The 24,985-nt window shown below is 40.3% G+C and overlaps 1 protein-coding gene across 1 annotated transcript in view; it reads right to left on the reverse strand.

The window, feature by feature from the left end:
- LOC140731746 (protein ABHD15-like) overlaps window positions 1–12,012 on the reverse strand; it is a 50,936-nt gene extending 38,924 nt beyond the window's left edge. The window contains exon 1 of the mRNA XM_073053496.1: window positions 10,869–12,012. Within this exon, the coding sequence (XP_072909597.1) occupies window positions 10,869–11,327 (459 nt within the window). The 5' untranslated portion in view covers window positions 11,328–12,012. The remainder of the gene's footprint in view (window positions 1–10,868) is intronic.
- Between the last annotated feature and the right edge of the window lie 12,973 nt (window positions 12,013–24,985).

Raw genomic sequence — 24,985 nt, forward strand, 5'->3', positions numbered from 1 at the left:
TACAACGGGTTCACTTCTTGTAGCGCAGGTTTAACTCCTGTGGTCAGCAAACTTGGCATTACTACACTGCATTTTGTGCCGCCGCCGACTCCCACAAGATGGCACAAGTGACAGCCTTGCAGTTTGGCTGCTGAACTTCTTCATTACAATTTCACCAAGGAAGACTTGGAGGTCTAAGTTTAAAGAAAAGTACTCGTCTGTGCCTAGGGTTCAGGCCCGACTGTCTGTCTGCTAACTTCCTGCTGAGAATTCTGCTTGCGCATTCTTTTAAAAAAAAATTCTTTTGATAGGAAAAAAAATTATCAGCCCTTCCCCCCTCCCCTTAACCCCTCCCTCCAACATATCCCTATAGAAAAAAAAGAAGAAAAAAGAAAGTAAGAAAGAATGCCTGGATATCGGAAGATCCCCACATGCTCCATGGAGTTCATAATAGCTTTAGTATGTATATTTATTTCTTTCCCCAGATAACCAATAATTTTATCTTCGGAGCACCTATATATTTAATCCTTTTTTTTGTAAATAAGGGCGCCAAATTTTCAGAAATATTTCATATTGCGCATTCTTGAAAACTTATAGAGAAATTTGGCAGTGAAGGTATATAACTTATATAAATATGCAAAACAGTATTCCATTTCAGCTAACCCTCAATAGTTTAAATCAATTTGTAAAAATCTGTTTTGTTGTTCTATGCACCAGTTTAACTTGCATCCACTTGACATGGGCTGTACATACAGTGCCTATGAAAAGTATTCACACCCCCACCCCCTTCGGAAATTTTCCTGATTTGTTGCTTTGCAACATTGAATCACAGAGGATTTTTGGCTTTTTTTGATCAACAGAAAAAAGACTCTCCTGTGTCACAGTGAAAACAGATCTCTACAAAGTGATCTAATTACAAATATAGAAACAAAATAATTGATTGCTTTAGTATTCACCCCTTTTAATATGGCACACCAAATCATCACTGGTGTAGCCAACTGGTTTTAGAAGTCACATAATTAGTTAAATGGAGGTCTGTTTTTAGAGACCTGCGTGCAGTCAAGGTGTTTCAATTGATTGTAGTGAAAATACACCTGTATCTGGAAGGTCCAACTGCTGGTGAGTCATTATTCTAGCAAAACCCACACCATGATGAAAAAAGAGCACTCGAAGTAACTCTGTGAAAAGGTTATTGAAACACACGAGCCAGGGAATGGATACAAGGACATTTCCGAGTCACTGAATATTCTTAGAGTACAGTTAGGTCAATCATTAAGAAATGGAAAGAATATGGCACAGCTGTAATTCTGGCTAGAGCAGGCCATCCTCAAAAACTGACTGACCGTGCAAGAAGGGGAGTAGTGAGCGAGGCCACCAAGAGACCTATGACAACTCTGAAGGAGTTACAAGCTTCAGTGGCTGAGATAAAAGAGACTGCGCATATAACAACTGTTGCCCGGGTGCTTCACCAGTTGCAGTTTTATGGGAGAGTGGCAAAGAGAAAGCCACCGTTAAAACAAACTCACATGAAATCTTGGCTAGAGTGTGCCTGAAGGCATGTGGGAGACTCTGAAGTCAGCTGGAAGAAGGTTCTATAGTCTGAGGAAAACCTGACGCAGTCTGCAAGAGAAGTGCAACTTGGGAGAAGATTTGTTTTCCAGCAAGACAATGACCCCAAGCATAAAGCCAAAGCTACACAGGAATGGCTTAAAAACAACAAAGTTAATGTCCTGGAGTGGCCAAGTCAGAATCCAGACCTCAATCCAATTGAGAATTTGTGGCTGGACTTGAAAAGGACTGTTCACTCATGATCCCCATGCAATCTGACAAGAGTTTGCGTAGTTTTGTAAAGAAGAATGGGGAAAAATTGCAGTGTCCAGATGTGCAACGCTGATAGAGACCTATCCACACAGACTCAAGGCTCTAATCAAGGTGCATATACTAAATACTGACTTGAAGGGGGTGAGCAATTATGCAATCAATTATTCTGTGTTTTATAATTGTGCTAAATTTAGACCAATTTGTTGAAATTTGTTTTCACTTTGAGATGAAAGAGTCTTTTTCTGTTGATTAGTGTTAAAAAAAAACAAATTAAATCCACAGTGATTCAGTGTTGTAAAATAATAAAACATGCAAACTTCCAAGGGGACTGAATACTTTATACAGGCATTGTAAATAAATCACAGAAACCCTTCTGTAATGGTCTCTTCTGAACACCAATGGGCAAAATTTATTTTTAATGGAAAAGTTTCCCAAATATTTTTAAGTGACTAAAACACTTTCATTGTTTAAGCTGCATTGTAAATGAAAGTGAAAGTAGAATTTATATATTAATGTATAAATGCAGCTGTGAATCAGGAACAATCAGGTTTCCTCCCCTGTTACGATTCAATAGTCAATTGAAACTAACTGTAATGAGGAGTCTAGATTTCAATTCATATCTGTGTTGGATTAAATCTATTTTCCTTTTGTGATTTTAGCTCTAATTGATTTGGGCATCATTCATACCGCGCGTGTAAGTGCAAACCCACAGATGATTAATTTCTGAAGAGCTGAAAAAACAATGTGAAATTGTTTAAATATTCTCTAAAACAGCCCCTGCCTGAAAGATTCAGGAAATGCCATTTCTACTCTGGCATTAATTATTCTGGACATGCAACTTGAGAGGAATTATATTTCTATATGACAAAAGATAAACTAAATTATAAACCAGGTATCTCAAATAATAACTGAAAACTTGTAGTAAGAAACGTCATTGGCATTTCTGGTCATTTCTAATGAAAATGTTCCTCTCTTCCCAAATGAAATCTTGCTTTTTATTCCAACAATATCTGTTTAGTCTATTTGGGTTGATGCTTTATAGCAAGTCACTTGAACTCTGAATAACAGACTTAACCTATCCCAAAAGACATATTTCTAAAACAGATGAATTTTTCTACTGAGATTCCTAATATAATGTTAATCTGGTTTAGGCAGATTCAGTTTAAAGGAGGAATGCTTTTTATGAGCAGACTTCCTAAGGAATAGAAGGAAATCTAATATATATATGTAGCATCTTTTGTAAACTTGGAATGTTCCATGAGTGATGCACTATGTGGCACTGAGTAATTCTGTACTAATCCTGCAGTGAATCTGAAAGTAACGCTTACACGCATTTAACCTAAATTCGTTGAAAAGCTAATTCACACCTTGTGTATAATGATAGGTTGGTGACAGCTGGTTCTTCCTCCCACAATGGATTGTCAACATAAGGAACAGCCTTCTTCTTTAACTTTTTCTATGCCACTCAAAGCAGCCACCAGTTGCTACTTGTAAATCATATAGAGCTTTGTGGATCAAGTACGTTAACATTACTGCAGTTGTAGTTTTCAGTGACATAAATCCAATCCATTAAACTAACTAGATTTTCCTCCCCAGAAATACATTGGGCAACAATTAGTTCCTCCAACTTGTTTAATGAGCCAAAAGGCCCCAGTGGCTCATGAATAGTTCTATAGTATGCAAATCTGGAACACACTTAAGGCTAGATCTGGCCACATATAACCATATAACCATATAACAATCACAGCACGGAAACAGGCCATTCCGGCCCTCCTCCTGCTCCACCCTTGTACTGGTACAGTGGCATGCAAAAGTTTGGGCACCCCTGGTCAAAATTTCTGTTACTGTGAATCGTTAAGTGAGTAGAAGATGACCTGATCTCCAAAAATCATAAAGTTAAAGATGAAACATTCTTTTCAACATTTTAAGCAGGATTGTGTATTATATTTGTTTTGTACAATTTTAGAGTGGAAAAAAAGGAAAGGAGCACCATGAAAAAGTTTGGGCACCCCAAGAAATTTGAACTTTCAGATAACTTTTACTAAGGTCTCAGACCTCAATTAGCTTGTTAGGGCTATGGCTTGTTCACAACCATCATTAGGAAAAGCCAGGTTATGCAAATTTCAAAGCTTTATAAATACCCTGACTCCTCAAACCTTGTCTCAACAATCAGCAGCCATGGGCCACTCTAAGCAGCTGCTTATAATTACTCTGAAAATTAAAATAATTGATGCCCACAAAGCAGGAGAAGGCTATAAGAAGATAACAAAACATTTTCAGGTAGCCATTTCCTCGGTTCATAATGTAATTAGGAAATGGCAGTTAGCAAGAAAGGTGGAGGTCAAATTGAGCTTGGAAACCTGATGAGAGAGAAAACTTTCCAAGAGAACTGCTCATAGGATTGCTACAAAGGCAAATCAAAAGATTTAGCAAACTGTGGAGTGGTAGTGCACTGTTCTACTGTGCAGTGACATCTGTACAAATATGACCTTCATGGAAGAGTCATCAGAAGAAAACCTTTCCTGCATCCTCACTACAAAGTTCTGCGTCAGAAGTTTGCAAAGGAACATCTAAACAAGCCTGATGTATTTTGGATTGATCAAGTTAAAATAGAACTTTTTGGTCGCAATGAGCAAAGGTATGTTTGGAGAAAAAAGGGTGCAGAATTTCATGAAAAGAACACCTCTTCAACTGTTAAGCACGGGGATTGATCAATCATGCTTTGGGCTTGTGTTGCAGCCAGTGGCACAGGGAACATTTCACTGGTAGAGGGAAGAATGAATTCAATTAAATACCAGAAAATTCTGGAAGCAAACATCACACTGTCTGTAAAAAAGCTGAAGATGGCTTCTACAACAGGATAATGATCCTAAACATACCTAAACATCATCGAAAATCTGTGGATAGAACTAAAAAGAGCAGTGCATGCAAGACGGCCCAAGAATCTCACAGAACTTTTGCAAGGAAGAATAGTCGAAAATCCCCCAAACAAGAATTTAGCTGGCTACAAAAAGCATTTATAAGCTGTGATACTTGTCAAAGGGGGTGTTACTAAGCAGGGTGCCCAAACCTTTGCTTTGGGCCCTTTTCCTTTTTTGTTATTTTGAAACTGTATAAGATGGAAATAAAAAAGTAATCTTGCTTAAAATATTAAAGAAATGTGTCATCTTTAACTTTAACTTTATGCCTTTCGGAAATCAGGTCATCTTTTACTCGCTTAGCTATTCACAATAACAGAAATTTTGACCAGGGTACCCAAACTTTTGCATGGCACTGTATATGTGTCACGTTCAGCAAAAATAATTCTGGTAAGGGCAGAAGTGAGCAGGGCTTCTGAAAAGAACACAATTTATCAATGCTCTTTATTTTTTATTTAATCATGTTCCAGAATGTGGGCTATCACTGACAAAGCTAGTATTATTGCCCTTGAACAGTTTCTTGATGAGCTATACCAGAATATTATATACGGTATATATATCAAACTGGGTGACACATTTCCTCCCTTCTGATGAGGGATGGGCTTTATGGCAATCTAATAGTTTTCTGCTCATCTTTATAAAACTGCGGTTCCTTTAAAAATTCCAGGTTATTATTAATTAAACCTATTCTGCATTCAGGTTTTAGAATTGTTAATCTACTGCCCCACTGCACTACCTCCATGCGTACATAACCAAATAGAGTACAGAATTAGTTATTGTTGTTGTTTCTATCTTTAATTTTAAAATAGTTTAATATTATCCTATTTGATTATTACCACAGTTTAATCTGGTTGAAATTCAGAATTTAATCTAATTTTACACAGTCCAGGCTGTACCTGATGCATCAATCAAAAGTTAGTTGAAGTAAAGTTTACAAGATGTTTAGGGATCTAATGGAACAGGCAGAGAAAAACTGTTTTCTCTGTTTGTGCAGTCTAAGACATCAGGTGTATGGGAAGCAAAATCTAAAATCTAGAATCTGGCCTTTTTAGCATATATGTATGAAGAGCATGGCAGAAGTTTGGAACTCTTGCAATAACAAATGAGTCATTTGGTAATTGCAAATTTCAGATTAATATATGTTTTATTGACCAAAGGTTTTAATGACAAAAGCCAACACAAGCATTTAGATCACATAACACCCATGATCTTCCTAAACAGTAAAGCAAGCCAGTGATTACCCAGTCTAGTCCCATTCCTATGTCACAAAGATATTCATTTGTTTTGAATTTATTCAGCAAGCAGAAAAAACATTATAATTCAAACCTCTCCATGGTAACACACATATGGACTGTGTAACCAATTACCTGAAACATCCATTCCTTAAGCCACTGGTACAGAGTCTCCAGTCTTTACCATCTATCAACAAATTGTCTTGGAATCTTCTACAGCACTTAACAAAGTCTGGGCCTTTATCAAAGAGAACTCTGTGTGTACTTCACAATAATAGAAGAAGTTGAAAAAGTGGGGCTCAATACTTGCATCTTAAGTGCATCTAGGGATGAGCATTGAATGCAGTTCTTGCCACCATTGCCCCCTTTGAGAAAAATACTTTAAGGAGAGACACACCTGTTATGGAGATTGCTGGGTGGAATCAAGGCTATAGTAATTTCTTCCGCAACTTTCTCTCTGATACTCCTGAAAGCACTGATATCTTAATATATTACTTTCCAGGTGTCGCAAACAATGTTGATACCAAGATGACCACTTTTGATGCCAAGTACAAGTATCAACAAACCATTAAGGAATATTAGCTCAGCCTAGTTCAGGTCAGGTGTCTAAAGCGCATGCAAATTTCTAGCACCATTCTTGAGGAAATACAATTGGGGACCTGTCTGCTTTTCTTCTTCATCCAGAGGCACAGAACCGTTCCCATATAAATTAAAAATGGATACGCTTACTCAGAGCTTCCCAAATATGAATCATTATGCAAGTTTTTTTTAACCTTGACTGTTCTGGAAGTGGATAACCTGACTAAAGCAAATTCAGCTTAAAGAAAAATTGCTTTCCTGAGCGGACTTCATAAGCATGTTGAAGAACAGAAGAAAGATTTCCAGTTATGTCACATCTCTCATGCCCTCAGGATATTTCACAGAACTGATGCATTGAGTCTGTAAGTAAGGTTTACATTTGTTTCACCTAAGATCATTGAGTAGCTAGAACACAACTTGTTTATCATGATGGATCAATAACAGCCACTTCTTCCCACAGAGAATAATCAGTATCAGGAAGAGCAATCTTTTACTTTCCCTGTTGCTGCTCGAACAGCCTTCACTTATTAATTACTGAAAGGAAGGAAAACTCATTGACAATTTATTCCCAGTTATAGTCAGTTCACAAAACAGTGTGATAATGATCAAATAATCTTTTCATAATGTTAAGAGTTATATCCTCTCCTTGTGATCTAATGCCAAAGTACCCTTTGCCTCCATCTAGTAGAGCAGACAATCCTTGGTTTAATATCAAATGCAAAAGACAGTGTTAGATCCCCTCTTTGACTGTAGTGTAAATCTGGATGTTTGAGCTCAGATCACTGGATATCAACTTGTAGTCATAGAGTTATAGAGCACTGTGGTGCAGAAACAGGCCCTTTGGCCCATCTAGACCATGTTAAACTGTTGTCCCATCTCCTACAGCTGGACTATATCCCTCCACACCCTTCCTCTCCAGGTACTTCCCCAAACTTCTCTTAAACGTTGCAATCACACCAGAGATCATCACCTTTCAACTCAGAGACTGAACCACAAGTAACAATAAAAATTATTATGTGAGAAAGCATCTCATAAAGAAATAAGAAAATCACATTTTAATCAAGATATTTCAATGTCAATTTCATTGTTTTTACTTTGACAAAGTAAGACATTAAAATGTTCCTGCTTTCCTGCCATCTGTCTCCTAGCTGGTATGACAAATGTGATAGCAAGTTATTTATTTCATGTTATATTTTATACCACCTGCAAAGAGAAGCAGAATTCACGCCAATGTGAATATTTTCTGAACTGTACAAGGTGGCAGTTTGAAGTAGTATTAACATGAACCTTAACTCTTTAGTCGCTGCTGCACAATAGTCTCGGAAACATATAACTGCTCCTTCACCTGTACTGGAACTAGCTATCAACGCCATGGGTTATCTTCATCGGAAGAACCACAGTGGTTTAATATGTAGCTTACTCCCACCTTCTCAAGGGCTTCATGAAAGGGTGATGCATGTTGGCTTTGCCAAAGAAGTCCTTCCCCCCCACCAAAAAAATGACAAAACTTGTGGGTTATATATCTAGTGGGCATGATGTTCTGTGCCTCAAACATAACGTGAGTATAAAGCCAGTTCTAATTTGATCTACTGATCACAAAACTCAGCCCTAATAGGCTCATGGGTTGGATGGCAAGTGTTGTGCTGCTGGACATGGAGGGAGGCCACTCAAGATTCAAATTTATTTATCACCTGTACATCGAAACGCGGTACTTGATTCCTTTAGATTTTTGTAGCTGGGATTGGTATGGGGATAAGCTCCCACCATTCATTAAATGCTTCCAATGGTGTGCGTCTTAAATAGCCTCTGACAACCAAGTTCAGCTCCTGGCCTTCACGTGCGGCTTAGCTGCTAAGCCTGGCGGGAGAAGGGCCAAAGACAGGTTTCTGACGCCTTAAAAACCAGTCGCTTTGGGCAGATGGGGCTTGTCAGGTGTAGTTGGCAGCCTATCTAGAGAGGAGATAAACTCTGATCTCAAACTTCCCTTGCGGCTATACCCACTCTGGGTGAAGGCTTTGGGAGTAGACCCCAAAGAAAAGTCCAGAGCTGAAGACCCCAAGACAGTACTATGTTAAGTTCAATGCTGACTGGCACTCCTGCGCCACTGGTGCCAAACTGTATCGGTCCATACTGTTCCTTTAGATTTGTCAGCTGCATGGAGAGGAGGAACCTTCTGCTTAGAAACAGCTTGCTCTCCATATCATACTCGCCAGGCTTGTGGATCACATAGACAGCTGAGACGCAACATCTATGCTCGAACCCGACCAATGTAGGGCCTCACATTGAAACATAAGTGAAATGTGTCATTTGCGTTTTAACAACCAACGTGCCAGAGAGTGTGCTGGGGGCAGCCTGCAAGTGTCATCATTCAGAAAATAACTCACATAATCAACCATTCCTCAGGTGATTATGCTCTGAGGGAGGAAGAATTTTTAACACTGTTGTAAGTTTGTGTGTGGTTAGCCTGAAACACCACAATAAGTGCTCCAGCTTCTTGATTCTAAATAGAGTAGTTCCCACAGACTGGAAGGTAGCTAGTGTAAACCCCTGCTATTTTAAGCAAGGAAGGAGAGAGCCAAAGGCAACTAAACTTGCAGACAGTATGAAGGGAAAATGTTAAACCTATTATGAAAGACAAGAACAGAGCAATCAGCTAAATTATTGGGTTGAGGGGAGTTAACGGGGTTTCATGAAAAGAAATCACATTTGACAAATCTGTTAGAAGTTTTAAAGGTCAGACTTCCAAGAATAGAAAAGGGGAACCGTGGATATGGTGAATTTAGATGGTCAGAAGCTCTTTGATAAGGTGCCAAACAAGAGATCATAAAGTTAATTAGGCCCATGAATATTGGGGGTGGGGGGCAATGAATTAATGATGGTTTTAAGGACAGCAAACAAAAAATGGTTGGAGATTTGAAGACTTTTCTTAACCGACAGGATAGTTACTATTTGTTATCTCTACCGAAGAGCACTGTCCTAAGTTCCTAAGTAAATGGACAACCGTGCAGGCAAGTAGCGCCGAGACAGATGATCATCCCCATGGGGATGAATAAAGTATCTATCTATCTATCCCGGGATCGTGTTGAATGATAGCGCAGACCAGAAGAGCCAAATCTCCATCTCTTCTTCTCGACACTGGGGTTCTCCAGACTCCCTGCCAGCAATTTTCTTAAAGGCCAGAAAAACAATTGTGTCAAATTCCCCGGTAAGCAGAAGTGGTTAAGACTGGAAATCCCAACCAAGCTGTTCTTAACGCCGTGGAGGGCAAAAGGTGTGTGCAGAACCCAAACGTTCTTCCACCCGGAGCAGAACTTCTTTTCCGGAATTGGATGCTGCTGTTTGGATCTACGATCTAGCACTCACTTAACTGTTGGCCCACCGAGTGGACTCAATGAACGGGGCAGCGCTGTCGGTCAGGACTGCTTTGCTCCGCTTCCGTTTCACTTTGGTTCTGAGAACTCAGCGTATCAATATTTGCACCGCTGAGCTGGCTCCTGTCACCGTGCAACGCCCTCCGATAGGCGATTAGCAAGTCTGGGAGGAACAACCACCAGCCGCTGTCACACTGGCACTGTGTGGAATCTTAAATTACACCAGAACATCGCATTTAATAGCACGGAGTCAAAGATCCATCTTCCTACTGAGCAGAGTGATCGGCTTTCCACCGTCAGAAGCCGGGGCTGAACCAGGCGTCAAGGCGAAAGTGTTTTGCAGGGTTTTGCAACTATATAAACTACCTGTATTTCATTCCGTTTTGATTTGGTCTTTATCATTGATTTGGGATAGACTTGTTTTCAACATATGTGCTCTTAAATCCTGTTTTGATCCCGGTATATAAGGACGAGCTCGTAGTAAATGTGTGTAACTGTGTTCCGCGGCTGAAGGGCAGTGGAATGTTTTGGGAGGGAGGGGTGGTTTCAATTAGATTCTTCATCGCTGCAAGTCCAATACAAAGTCCGGGCTACAGGTGATTTCTCGCAGTCTCCACAGCGGAGCTGTTTGCGGGTTTACAGATGGGTGAAGCTGTTGTTTTGGCACGATCCAAGATGAAAGCGCTGAAAATATACCGAGCGGGCAACGGTATAACACACACACACACACACACACACACACACACACACACACACACACACACACACACACACACACACACACACACACACACACACACACACACACACACACACACACACACACTCAACGCGACAGGGGAGTCTTCAGCCCAACGCCCTAGTCCTTGCTCATTTAAAGAACAATTTTCTACAGTCCTGCTCAGTTAATCACCATTTCTGTACCTGTTCGGGAGAGCGCAGGCGTGGCTTTAGAACTTGGGTCTCACCTTGATAATATTCCTGGTGATCTTCCCGAAGGAGTTGGGGATGACGAGGACGATGGGTGCTGGCGAGTTGCTGGAGGCTCTTCTCCTGCCTCCGTGGGCTGTCACTGCCCAGTCTAGTGCCACTAGACCCTCGTCCGACAACTGTAGGTAATCCCGGGTAAACTGCATCGCCGAGCCTGTGGGCCAGATTCCATTCCAGACCGTTTGCAGGTCAGGAAACTTCCTCCAGATCCAGCGGGTCCGGGGTCCCGCGCTGACGGTCACGCAGCTTTTGAGCAGGTATTTGGCCAGGGCCGAAGGTTTGCAGATCATCTTCGGGGCATCGTTGACCTCATCGTCCCGGTGGCATCGACTGTTCGGGTCCAATCGGTCTTTGAAATATTGACCGAAATACAATCTCGCAAACAGACCGAGCACAGCCAGAGACACAATGCAAATTGCGGGAACCCACAGCAGCATTGCAAAATGCCCAGACTACTCTCAGACAGATAAAGCAATCTTCGTCCCTTCCCTGGATTTTCCTTCCGTTCGGCTGCTTGGAGTGGAATCGAGCAGAACCATTAATTGGAATTGAGGGACTTCAAGTTTCAGATATCCGTTGAGATATATATCTTCATAAACTGGGACGCATCAATCCAATGTTTGCAAAATGCATCAGCGCTGCTCAAAGACCACAGAACGAAAAGCAAAAAAAAACAACCTTTTGCACACAGACACTAAATAAAGGAGGAAGTTGCTGCGTTCGCGCCGTTTCCCTATTCGATGCTTGACGTCTCGTCCCTCCACATAAAACAGATTAACTTCTCCGGCCGATGAGCCGAACATTTACACTGGCAGTCCCCAGGACGTGCGGCTCATCTCTTTGCAAAGCGCATGCAACTGCATATCTTTCCATGAGAGAGCCGAGACTCACTGACATGTGTGACGTTTGGCCGTGCCTCGCCGCTGTCGTTGGTTTCACTGCAACTTAAACCATGTCTCTTCCCAGCTTCACACCACCACCATCCTTTACTGTTTCTGTTTGCATTCTGTCTTTAACCGAGCTCCGGCGATTTGTTTATACAAGCGCTGTTCTTCAAACATTCGCTCTTGTCCCGACTGCCAGTTTCTGATTAAAGTTGTGTGGGAAAGTGCAGCCCGGACCAGCGCTCGACACAGTGGCTCGCATCTAGAGTAGCTTATAAAGTCTACACTAAGGGAGTGGGAGGTGGAGGGGAGGCGGTGTTCTGTTACAAAGGTAACACCAAGAGTTTTACTTGAGAAAGGAAAAAAAACGTTCATAGAAATAAACCTTCACAAATTGCTACCGTGTTTAAAAGATAATGTTAGGTCAAGTCCCTTTGTAGGGTGTAAGCTAATTTCCAGTGTGTCCCTCCATTTTCTAGGCAATGGTTATTTTTTCTCTCTCTCAGGCTGTAAGGTGTAGTTGTGTGCTTAACTCTGTAGAAGTTTCAGTCGCTTTTATCCTAGCCTCACGGAACAGCAAAATATAGGGAAGGAATCCTGTTTGAACGACAGTTTATTTAAAAGTTGCTTTTTTATACAGTGCAAAGATACTGGATAACTCTATAAACATATCCAGAGATACAATAAAAAAAGTGGGAAAGTTGGTTTAGAATCGGATTTGATTTATGAGCTGTCCAGTTACAGAGGGAATGATATATAAACACTTGTGACGTTTAAGTAATGTAGGTGATGCTCAGAGCAAAATTGAAAGCATCCCTTTCCAGCTCTATTTTCCAACACATGCAGACTCTTCTCCCCATCACTCAAATTAAAATCTCCCCCGGATCTTGAGATCATGCAAGTTATCACTGCCTTCAAGTTCACAAAATCTTTTTAACACTGCCTGTAAGAACCTGTCTTCAATTCTCCCCCTGCCTTGTCTCACCAGCTCCTCCCTATACCCTTCCATCTTGTGATGCTAGGTGTGTCCAGTAATTTACTAACCAATATACATGTATACCAAAACAAAAAAATACTTCCGAGATGTCCTCCTTCTTTAATGAACGGCGTTTCCCTACCTCCACTATTGAAGCTGCCCTCAACCACATCTCCTCCATTTCCCAAGCATCCGCACTCACCACATCTTCCCACTGCCTTAAACGTGATAGTCCCTCTTGTCCTTACCTACCACACTATCAGCCTTCACATCCAACACATTATCATAAGCACTTCCACCATCTCCAAAGGGATCCTACCAGTAAAGCTATCCTTATCGTGCCACCTCCCAGGTTTCTGCAGAAATTGCTCCATCTATGATTCCCTTGTCCGATTGTCCCTCCCCACTGATCTCCCCTCGGCTCTTATCCCTGCGAGCGGCCTAAGTGCCCACACACCTCCTCCCTCGCCTCCTTTCAGGGCGTCAGACAGTCCTTCCAGGTGAGGCAACACCAACGGCAAATCTGCTAGGGGTTGTCTGTTGTGTCCAGTGCTCCCGATGCAGCCTCCTCTACATTGCTGAGATCCGTCACAAATTGGGGGACTGCTTCGTCGAGCACCTCCACACTATCTGCCACAAGCAGGAGCTCCCAGTGGCCAAACGTTTTAATTCTCATTTCCATTCCTGTTACAACATGTCAGTCCATGGCCTTGTCTTGTACCAAGATGAGACCACCCTCAGGGTGGAGGAGCAACATCTTATATTCCATCTAGGTAGCCTCCAACCTGATGGCATGAATATTGATTTCTCCTTCCAGTAAATCAACTGCCTCCCCAACTCTGACCTTTTACCTCTTCACACATGCCTATTGCTTCCACCTGGTTCCCTTATCCTTCCCTTTATCCCATGCTCCACTCTCCTTTTCTACCAGATTCCTTCCTCTCCAACCCTTGACCTTTCCCAGCCACCTATCAACTTCCAGCTAGCCACTCCCCCCCCCCCCCCCAGCACCTTTTTATTCTGGCATCTTCCCCCTTTCTTCTCAGGCCAAGAAAGGTCTCGAGCCAAAACATCGACTGTTTATTCATTTTCAAAGATGCTGCACCTGACCTGCTGAGTTCCTCCAGCATTTTCTGTGTGTTGCTTTGGATTTCCAGTATCTGCAGACTTTTTCATGTTTATGTTACGTTTGCAGGAAATCCAAACTCAAAGCAGTTAGTTACAATAGGACTTTTCATTAAATCTGATCTTCTGGGTATTCCATTCTATTTTTATGCCCCATTCCTTCTATTTAATGTCCTTGCTACCAACAGGTCCAAGGTGACTTCCCACCATTTGCTATGGTAACTTCATGGTCATAAGTCTATTGAGGTATCAAGCTGCAAGTACTTTAACTATTCATCGTTAATTTTCTCAAAATGATTTTCATTATAATAGTCAAAAATCAAAGTAAATTTATTATCAAGGTACATAAACAGTATGACACCGTGTACTACCTTGAGATTCATTTTCTTGCAGGCATTTAGAGGAAAATAAATACAATCGAATTTATGAAATATTATACATAAAGACTGATAGACAACCAATGTGCAAAAGAAGACAAATTATGAAAACAAACATGATTAATATTAAGAAAAGAAGTCGTAGAGCCCTTGAAATTGAGTCTCAAGTTCCAGTTCAATTATCATTCAACCATACATGAAACAGCCAAATGAAACAGCATTCCACCAGGACCAAGGTGCAAAACACAGCACCAACAATCATACACAGCATGGGCTTGTGGAATCAGTTCAGTGTTGAGGTGACTGAAGTTTGTGTCCAAATTATTATAAAACTTGAGTACTTATTGCTTGTTATGCTGCTAGCACTTAGGGTAGCAATAAAAGTCCTCCATTTCTTTCTGTCCTTGGCTATTCAGATGCAGAAGAATTCTTTATTGCTGTTCCCGTAACGGTATTGTTTTACCAGTAAGGGTTGTCAGCCCTGAGCTGAACCTCCAAAACTGGAGGACCAGTGGACCACTCTTAGTCTTGCCTCTACCCTTTGACCTAATTGACATGGGTGACCCTACCAACAGCCAAAGCACAAAGCCCTGGCTCCAGCCAACATAGCTCCCAGGGTCACTGGGGCATCAAACCTCCAAACCATGGCAAGGTTGCGGTTCCCTTGGAGATAAAACTTGAGTATCACTGGGAAAATCTGAAATGCTCCTTTAGTGACTGCCTCTTCAAATTTCTCCCTCTGGTTCTCATCAGTCTTGCATCACAGAAGTTGCTCCAGAACTGTCAACTCTTTCAGTTACCCAATACTCCAAACCTTTTCCAATCCCACAAATGATATTCCTATTTTTTTGTCTATCTGGTTTCTTCCAATAGGCCACCACCTGTTCCCTTTGCTCTTTGTCTAACAGACTAGTGTTCCATTTAATCCTTGCACTCATCACCTTCCATTCTGGTTGAGCCACAATTAGAATATTGCATCCTACACCCAGTTGTGATCAATATATCTTGGGAAGAGTAGATAGATAGATAGATAGATAGATAGATAGATAGATAGATAGATAGATAGATAGATAGATAGATAGATACTTTATTCATCCCCATGGGGAAATTCAACTTTTTTTCCAATGTCCCATACACTTGTTGTAACAAAACTAATTACATACAATACTTAACTCAGTAAAAAAATATGATATGCATCTAAATCACTATCTCAAAAAAGCATTAATAATAGCTTTTAAAAAGTTCTTAAGTCCTGGCGGTAGAATTGTAAAGCCTAATGGCATTGGGGAGTATTGACCTCTTCATCCTGTCTGAGGAGCATTGCATCGATAGTAACCTGTCGCTGAAACTGCTTCTCTGTCTCTGGATGGTGCTATGTAGAGGATGTTCAGAGTTATCCATAATTGACCGTAGCCTACTCAGCGCCCTTCGCTCAGCTACCGATGTTAAACCCTCCAGTACTTTGCCCACGACAGAGCCCGCCTTCCTTACCAGCTTATTAAGACGTGAGGCGTCCTAGAGAGGAAATAGAAAACACTTGTTACAATGACACCAAAAATTGGGATTTTCTTAAGCTCTATGGTAACAATAAAGAAGATGGTGGTGTTCACCTTGGAACAAAGAGAGGGGATTTGTTGGAGTTGTACAAAATTTGAACTGGTTTAGATAGCATAACTAAAGGGAAGGCAATAGATCTCCTATTTATTCATACAGGGCAGGTATTTTCATTTATTGTTAATCCTTAATGGTCTATGAACTGAGGGAGCTGAACCACATCAGTGAGTCTAGTGTTGTTTATAGATCCGATCAGGTGAAGATGGCAAACTTCCTCCCTGAAGGGAAGTGGTGAACCCAAGAGGTTTTTGCAACAACATGATCAATTCACGATTAGTGCAATCAAGATTAACCCCAAATTCAAATTTTCCTAATTACTTCAACTTAAATTCTCCAGCTGCCAAGATAGTCCACACAGCTACAAGGACCAAAAAGAGACAGATTAATATTCCTGGATGAAGAATGCAAGGGGATGGGAGGAAAAATTTATTTGGAATTCATTGCCTGTGAAAACAGAATCAATTGATGTCTGGAAAAGTGAATTTAATAGGCACTTAAAATGATTTGTAGTGTAATGGAGAAGGAATGGGAATTGGATTAATGGAATTGCTGTAACAGGAACTAATGTAGACTAGTGGGCAAAATGCCCCCCTTCCACACTGTAATAATTCTATAATCCACCACAGTTCTTAAATCATTAAAATGATTTTGAAAAAGATGGTCAATAGACTATTGAAATGACAGAAAAGAATCATAGAAATTTATAGTGAAGAAAAGGCATTGAAAGAAACAAAATAAAAGCTGTCATACTAACAGAGAGACAGTGGAGGGAGATGGAGGTAGAGCAAAGGTATTAAAAAGAAGGTAGACACAAAGAGAGACAGTTGTTTCTTTTTCTATTTTTGACAGTGACTATTTCATAGCAGGAAATTGACTGGCAATGAGTAAATTTTACAGTAGCATCAATATACTTTGCTTCCAAAAATCAGAATATTTTGAACTTTTATTTTTAAACCTTATTTATCTGAATTTGTCTTGTCATATATAACAACAGCAAAGCTTGGATGATTAATGGATACTGTTAGAACTCTGAGGTTAGCTCCTCTCAAGAATTTGTGTATTTTAATACCAAAATGTTTCTGTAAAAGACAGGTAGTGCCAATGATTGAACAAAGTGGCAATAAAATTATATTCATAAATTCACAGAGTTATACAGTACAGGAATAGTCAGTCCTTCAACCCAATTTGTCAGTGGCAACTAAGATGCCTGTCTGCACTAATCCCATTTGACTGCCTTTGACCTACATTCCTCTAAACATTTACCATCAATGTAACTGTCCAAATGTTCTTTTTTAATGTTGTAATTGTACTCGTTTCTACCACCTTGGTCCATTTACCCCCCCCCCCACCCTTTGTGTGAAAAATTTGTCCCTTAGATTCTTTAAATCTTTCCCCTCTCAACTGAAACCTATGCCTTCTCATCCTTTGACTCCCCGCCCAGAAAAAAAAGACTGTGACTATCTAACCTACTATAACTCTCAAAATTTTATAAACCTCCCTAAAGTCAGTCCTATGCCTCCTTCATTCCAGTGAAAATAGTCCAAGCCTATCCAATCCCTCCTGATAACTCAAGCACTCCAGACCAGGCAATATTCTTGTGTTTTTCTGCACCCGCTCTAGTCTCAAGTGTGGCCCATCCAATGATTTGGAAACTGTAACATGGCATCCCAAAGCCTTGGCTGATGAAGGCAAGAAAAGTATATGTTTCCTTCACCACTCTGTCTAGCTGTTTTGAAAATTTCAGGGAACAATGCACTTCTACCCCTAGTTCTTGTTAAACACTTCCCAGAGCCCTTCCATTCACTATGTATGTCCTGCCTTAGTTTAACTGCCCAAAATGTTTTCCTTCGCTCTTCTCTGAGTTAAATTCCATCATCCATTCCATTGTCCATCCTGTTAATCTAGAACCTATTGTAAGCTTAGACATGCTATTCACTGTCCTCTATACCATTAACTTTGGTGTCATCTGCAAAGTTGATAATCTTAGTTGCCACTTACATTATCTTCCAAATTATTAATACACAACATGAGAATCAAGACTGATCTATGCAGCGTATCACTGATCAAGGGCTTCTGAAAATCAGCTGTCCACTACCCACCTCTGACTCCTTCCACAGAGCTAATTTGCTATTTTACCATGGATCCATGTATTCTAACCTTCGCAACCAGCCTGCCATGTGGGACCTTGTTTAAAGTCCATGAAAATAGCATCCACTGCGTTGCCTTTGTCAATTGTCTTGGTCATCTTTTAGAAAACATAGAGAACCGACAGCATAATACAGGCCCTTCGGCCCACAATGCTGTGCCAAACATCTACTTATTTTAGAAATTACCTAAGGTTACCCATAGCCCTCAATTTTTCTAAGCTTCATGTACCTGCCTAGGAGTCTCTTAAAAGACCTATTATATCTGCCTCCACCACAGTTGCCGGCAGCCCATTCCACGCACTCACCACTCACTGCGTTAAAAACTTACCCCTGACATCTCCTCTGTACCTACTTCCAAGCACCTTAAAACTGTGCCCTCTTGTGTTAGCCACTTCAGCCCTGGGAAAAAGCTTCTGACTATCCACATGATCAATACCTCTCATCATCTTATACACCTCTATCAAGTCACCTCTCAGCCTCTGACGCTCCAAGGAGAAAACTCAACGTGTTCCAATAAGGCATGCTCCCCAAACCAGGCAACATATTTGTAAATCTCCTCTGCACCCTTTCTCTAGTTTCCACATTCTTCCTGTAGTGAGATGACCAGAACTGAGCACAGTACTCCAAGTGGGGTCTGAGCAGGGTCCTGTATAGCTGTAACATTACCTCTCGGCTCTTAAACTCAATCCCACGATTGAAGGCCAATGCACCGTATGCCTTCTTAACCACAGAGTCAACTTACGCAGCAGCTTTGAGTGTCCTATGGACTCGGATCCCAAGATCCCTCTGATTCTCCACACTGCCATTAATACTATATTCTGCCATCATATTTGATGTACTAAAATGAACCACCTCATACATATCTGAGTTGAACTCCATCTGCCACTTCTCTGCCCCACTGTAACCTCTGATAGCCCTCCACACTATCCACAACACCCCCAACCTTTGTGTCATCAGCAAATTTACTAACTAATCCCTCCACTTCCTCATCCAGGTCATTTATAAAAATCACGAAGAGAAGGGGTCCCAGAACAGATCCCTGAGGCACACCACTGGTCACCGACCTCCATGCAGAATATGACCCATCTACAATCACCCTTTGCCTTCTGTGAGCAAGCCAGTTCTGGTTCCACAAAGCAAGGTCCCATTGGATCCCATGCCTCCTTACCTTCTCAATAAGCCTTGCGTGGGTACCTTATCAAATGCCTTGCTGAAATCCACATACACTATATCTACTGCTCTACCTTCATCAATTTAGTCACATCCTCAAAAAATTCAATCAGGCTCGTAAAGCACGACCTGCCTTTGACAAAGGCATCCTGACACTTCCTAATCATATTATGGCTCTCCAAATGTTCATAAATCCTACCTCTCAGGATCTTTTCCATCAACTTACCAACCACTGAAGTAAGACTCACTGGTCTATAAATTGCTGGGCTATCTCTACTCCCTTTCTCGAATAAGGGAATAACATCTGCAACCCTCCAATCCTCCGAAACCTCTCCAGTCCCCATTGAAGATACAAAGATCATTGTAGGGGCTCAGCAATCTCCTCCCTTGCCTCCCACAGTAGCCTGGGGTACATCTCATCCGGTCCCGGAGATTTATCCAACTTGATGCTTTCTAAAAGCTTCAGCGCATCCTCTTTCTTAATGTCTCTATGCTCAAGCTTTTCAATCCGCTGTAAGTCATCTCCACAATTGCCAAGATCCTTTTCCATAGTGAATACTGAAACAAAATATTCATTAAGTATCTCTGCTGTCTCCTCCAGTTCCATATGCACTTTTCCACTGTCAAACTTGATTGGTCCTATTCTCTCATGTCTTATCCTCTTGCTCTTTACATACTTGTAGAATGCCTTGGGGTTTTCCTTAATCCTGCTTGCTAAGGCCTTCTCATGGCCCCTTCTGGCTCTCCTAATTTAATTATTAAGCTCCTTCTTCATGCCTTATAATCTTCTAGATCTCTGTCATTATCTCTATCATTAGTTATGAACCCTTATGAACCTTTCGCAAGCTTGCTTCTTGACTAGATTTTCAACAGCCTTTGTACACCACGGTTCCTATACCCTACCATCCTTTCCCTGTCGCATTGTAATGTACCTACACAGAACACCACGTAAATATCTCCTGAACATTTGCCACATTTCTTCCATACATTTCCTTGATTATGCTTCCATGTTCCTGCCTGATAACTTCATATTTCCCTCTACTCCAATTAAATGCTTTCCTAACTTGTCTTGTTCCTATCCCTCTCCAATGGTAACGGAGATACAATTGTGATCACTATCTCCAAAATGCTCTCCCACTGAGAGACCTGACACCTGACCAGGTTCATTTCCCAGTACCAGATCAAGTACAGCCTCTCCTTTTGTAGGTTTATCTACATATTGTGTCAGGAAACCTTCCTGAACACACCTAACAAATTCTACCCTATCTCAACCCCTCACTCTAGGGAGATGCCAATCAATATTTGGGAAATGAAAATCTCCCACCTCAACAACCCTGTTATTATTACACCTTTGCAGAATCTGTCTCCCTATCTGCTCCTTGAGGTCCCTGTTACTGTTGGGTGTTCTATAAAAAGCATCCAATAGAGTTATTGACCCCTTCCTGTTTCTAACTTACACCCACAGAGACTCAATAGACAATCCCTCCATGAGTTCCTCCTTTACTGCAGCTGTGACACTATCTCTGATCAGCAGTGCCTTGCTCCCATCTCATTTCCCTCCCTCTCTTTTGGATTTAAATTGAATAATGATCCCTATGAACACACACATTAGAGTTAGGGTTAGGCCACGTATCCCTATTGAGTTTGCAACTTCAGTTAATAAGGTCATGGCAGATTCCATGAGGATTGCTGTCCCAAGTGGCCAATATCCACAATAAATGTCTTTCCAACCACTGAGCACATCTACATGAAACATAGAAAGCAGCCTCTATCATCAAAGATCCTCACCACCCAGGCCATGCTCTTTACTTGAACCACCAGGTTCAAGATCAGTTACTACCTCTCAACCATCAGGTTCTTGAACAAAAGGGGATAAATACACTCTTCAATTGAGATAGATGACCAGTGATCTCACTTGAACAAAAGGGGATAAATACACTCTTCTATTGAGATAGATGACCAATGATCTCACTTTAAGGACTCTTTATCTTGTTATTTCATACTCCCATTATTTATTGCTATTTATTTATATTTGCATTTGTACAGTTTGTTGTCTTCTATGCTCTTGCTCTTTCATTGATCCTGATACAGTTACTATTCTACAGATTTGTTGAGTATTCCCGCAGATAAAGAACCTCAGGATTGTATGTGGTGACATGTATATACCCTGGTAATAAATTTTACTTTGAACTTTGAAATATATGACAGACAGAACAATAGATTGGGTAGGTGGAATCATGATTTTGCTTCATCTTGAACAGATAAGCAAATCTGATATTTGTTCATGAGAGAATTATTACTGAATATGGAACTTGATATGAATAGTAAGTAACCCTTGAGACCAAATCAATAAAGGTCTATTTTTCTTGTGCTGATACTTGATATATATTTATTTACAGTTATAATGAAAATATATTTTAGATCATTCAAATGATTTCTAGGCAGTCATTATTTCACTATTTTATATTATCTTTGAGTTAGTGAAAGACTGGGCTATGACTGACTTAGTGAAATCATCGAGAGTTGTCCAAACCCAGGGGGAAAAATCAAAGGGATAATTATGAAATATGCTATGAGCAGTACAAATGAAAATAAAGGCACAATGTCTAAAAATCATAAAACAAAATATATTGTGGGTGCTGGAAATCTGAATTAAAATCAAAAGAGGTTGTGAAACACAGCAGGCCAGGCAGACATTGTCTGTGGATGGAGCAAACCTTCAAATTAATAACCTACCTGATAAGAGCAGAATGTTTCAAGGAATAAACAGAATCCTTGTCAATGTGTTCCCATATTAATGAAGGCCTAGTGAAGTCATACGCTGCAAAAATAAATTAGAATATGCACCCAACATAAATAAATCTTTTGATTATGATCTCTTAAGCAATAGATATGGACCACCCAGAGTTTGGGTTACTGTCCCATCATGTATAAATATTTGTTTAGATTTTACAATGCTGGGGTTGGACCACAAATACTGTACACATTTCTCTGCAAATCCAAATTAGGTGCAAGACTTTCAATTCCTGGAAAGACTTGATAGATTTTGCATTAACCCAATGTCAGCAGTACAGAAAATGGAATATATAATGAAAGATGAAATAACAGGAAACTTTGAAAAGATAATATAATTAAACATAGTTAATAGGGATTTATGTAGGAAAAGTCATATCTGAATAATGTATAGAGTTCTTTGAGGATGTGACGACAAGAGTACATAAGAGGGAGCCAGTGGGTATAGTGTATTTAGATTTCTAAAAGGCTTTTGTTGAAATTCTGCACAGGAGGCTTTTCAGCAAGGTTAGATCACACAGAATTGAGAACTATTGACTGGCAGGGATTCATAAATAGTGTTTGTACTCAAAGCTAAGACTGGGAGTAGGGCTGGGGGTGTGTAACTAGTGGAGAACCAAAGGGATCTTGACTTCCTAACTGGAAGACTACAATCTGTGCAGATTGGAAATAAGATCTCCACCTTGCTAATCATCAACACTGGCGCACCTCAGGGGTGTGTGCTTAGCCCACTGCTCTATTCTCTCTACACCCATGACTGTGTGGCTAAACACAGCTCAAATACCATCTATAAATTTGCTCATGACACAACTATTGTTGGCAGAATCCCAGATGGTGACGAGAGAGTGTATAGGAATGAGATATACCTGTAGTTGAGTGGTGTCGCAGCAACAACCTTGCGCTCAATGTCAATAAGACCAAAGAACTGATTGTGGACTTCAGAAAGGGTAAGACGAGGAAACACATACCAATCTTCATGGAGGAATCAGAAGTTGTAATATCATGGAGATGTCAATATCTTTGAGCACCTAACCTGACCCAACATATCGATGCAAAGAAGACATTACAGTGGCTATATTTCATTAGGAGCTTGAGGATTCTTGGTTTGTCACCTAAAACAGTTACAACTTTCTACAGATGTACCGTGAAAAGCATTCTAACTGGCTGCATCACTATCTGGTATGCACGAGCTACTGCAGAGAGATAAATAAAGGAAATTACAGTGTCAGAGTATCATTACAAGTGCACAGATATTCAAATGTACAAATATTAGAAGAGAAGTAGGGTACCTTCAAATTAGAGATTTCTTATGTTCCCAATTAACTACTTTTCCTATAGGTCCTGATAAAAATTTACTGGACGATCTTTTAAATTTAAAACCTTTTGTTAATGGTTCTATTACCGGTATCTATATCTTGTTGATTGATTCTAGACAAGACTTTTTAGATAAAATAAATAAAGCTTTGGAGGATTACCTAAATTGTCAGATTTCTGATGAAAGATGGAATAAAATTCTTAAACGGGTTAATAAGTCATCTTTCTGTGCCCGTCATTCTCTTCTACAATTTAAAGTGGTTCATAGAGCTTACATTTCTAAACATAAGCTGTCCAGTTTTTATCTGAACATTTCTCCACTTTGTAATAAATGCAACTCTGCTGATGCCTCTTTAATTCATATGTTTTGGTTTTGCCCTAAAATTGAAAAGTTTTGGCGGGAAGTATTTCATACCTTCTCACAACTTTTTAGGGTCCAATTTGACCCAAATCCCCTTACTGCCTTGTTTGGTATTATTGCAAATGAAGATATAACTTTAAATACTCCTAACCTACAGGTTTTAGTTTTTACCCCTCTTTTAGCAAGGAGAGCAATCTTGCTTAAATGGAAGGAGTCTACCCCTCCTACACATCTTCAATGGTTACGTGATATTATGTCTTATTTAAATTTAGAGAAGATCCACTGCTCAGTCTTAAATTCGAAGCAATCTTTTTATGATATCTGCGGACCTTTCCTAAATTACTTTTCCAATTTATAAAGTTTAACAGTGCACAGACTTTTATGTATATTTCTATCTTCTCTTCTTAAGCGAATATGTTTTTCTTTCTAATTATCCATGATCATCTATCAGCTTTTTTCTTTGGTAGTTGGTAGGGGGTTGACTTTTTTATATAAAAAATTTATTTTATGATGTATGACCTATCTTTAAATTTTTGATTACAGAGTGACATGTGACATGTGACCTTTATGTGACATGCTATAACATGTTGATCAATTTTATTACAATATATGAATGTACACAATTTATGTTGAGATGTATCTATGTGTTGCACTCTGTAAATCTTGTTTTTTTCTTCTGAATAAAAATATTGTTAACAGAAGAGAAGTAGGAAAGAATTAAAAATAGTGAGATACCTCAAATAGTCTGACGGGAGGGAGTCATCACTTCCCCGGCTATAGGTTGATGCATTATAGAGCCTAATGGCTGAGGGTAAGAATGACCTCATATAGCGCTCCTTGGAGCAGCGCAGTTATCTTAGACTATTACTAAAAGTGTTCCTCTGTTCAGCCAAGGTGGCATTCAGAGGGTGAGAAACATTGTCCAGAATTGCCAGGATTTTCCGTATTGTCCTTTGTTCTACCACAGCCTCCAGTGTGTCCAGTTTGACTCCTATAGCAGAGCCAGCCTTTCTAATCAGTTTACTGAGACTGCTGGCATCATCTGTGTTGACGCCATTGTCCCAGCACACCACTGCATAGAAGGTTGAACTAGTGACAACAGACTGGTAGAACATGTGAAAGAGAGGCCTGCATACTCCAAAGCACCTCAGTCTATAATGTGGTAAATATAAAGTCATCCACTTTGGTGTACGTGACAGATAGGCAGAGTATTTTAGAAATTGTGAAGAATTGTGCAGAATTGATGCTGAAATGGACCCTGGTGTCCTTGTGCACAAGTTATGCAGGTGCAGCAAGCAGGCAGTATACTGTATACAATATAGGTTACCAATCCT

Source organism: Hemitrygon akajei, chromosome 8 (assembly GCF_048418815.1).
Source record: "Hemitrygon akajei chromosome 8, sHemAka1.3, whole genome shotgun sequence".
NCBI lineage: Eukaryota > Metazoa > Chordata > Chondrichthyes > Myliobatiformes > Dasyatidae > Hemitrygon > Hemitrygon akajei.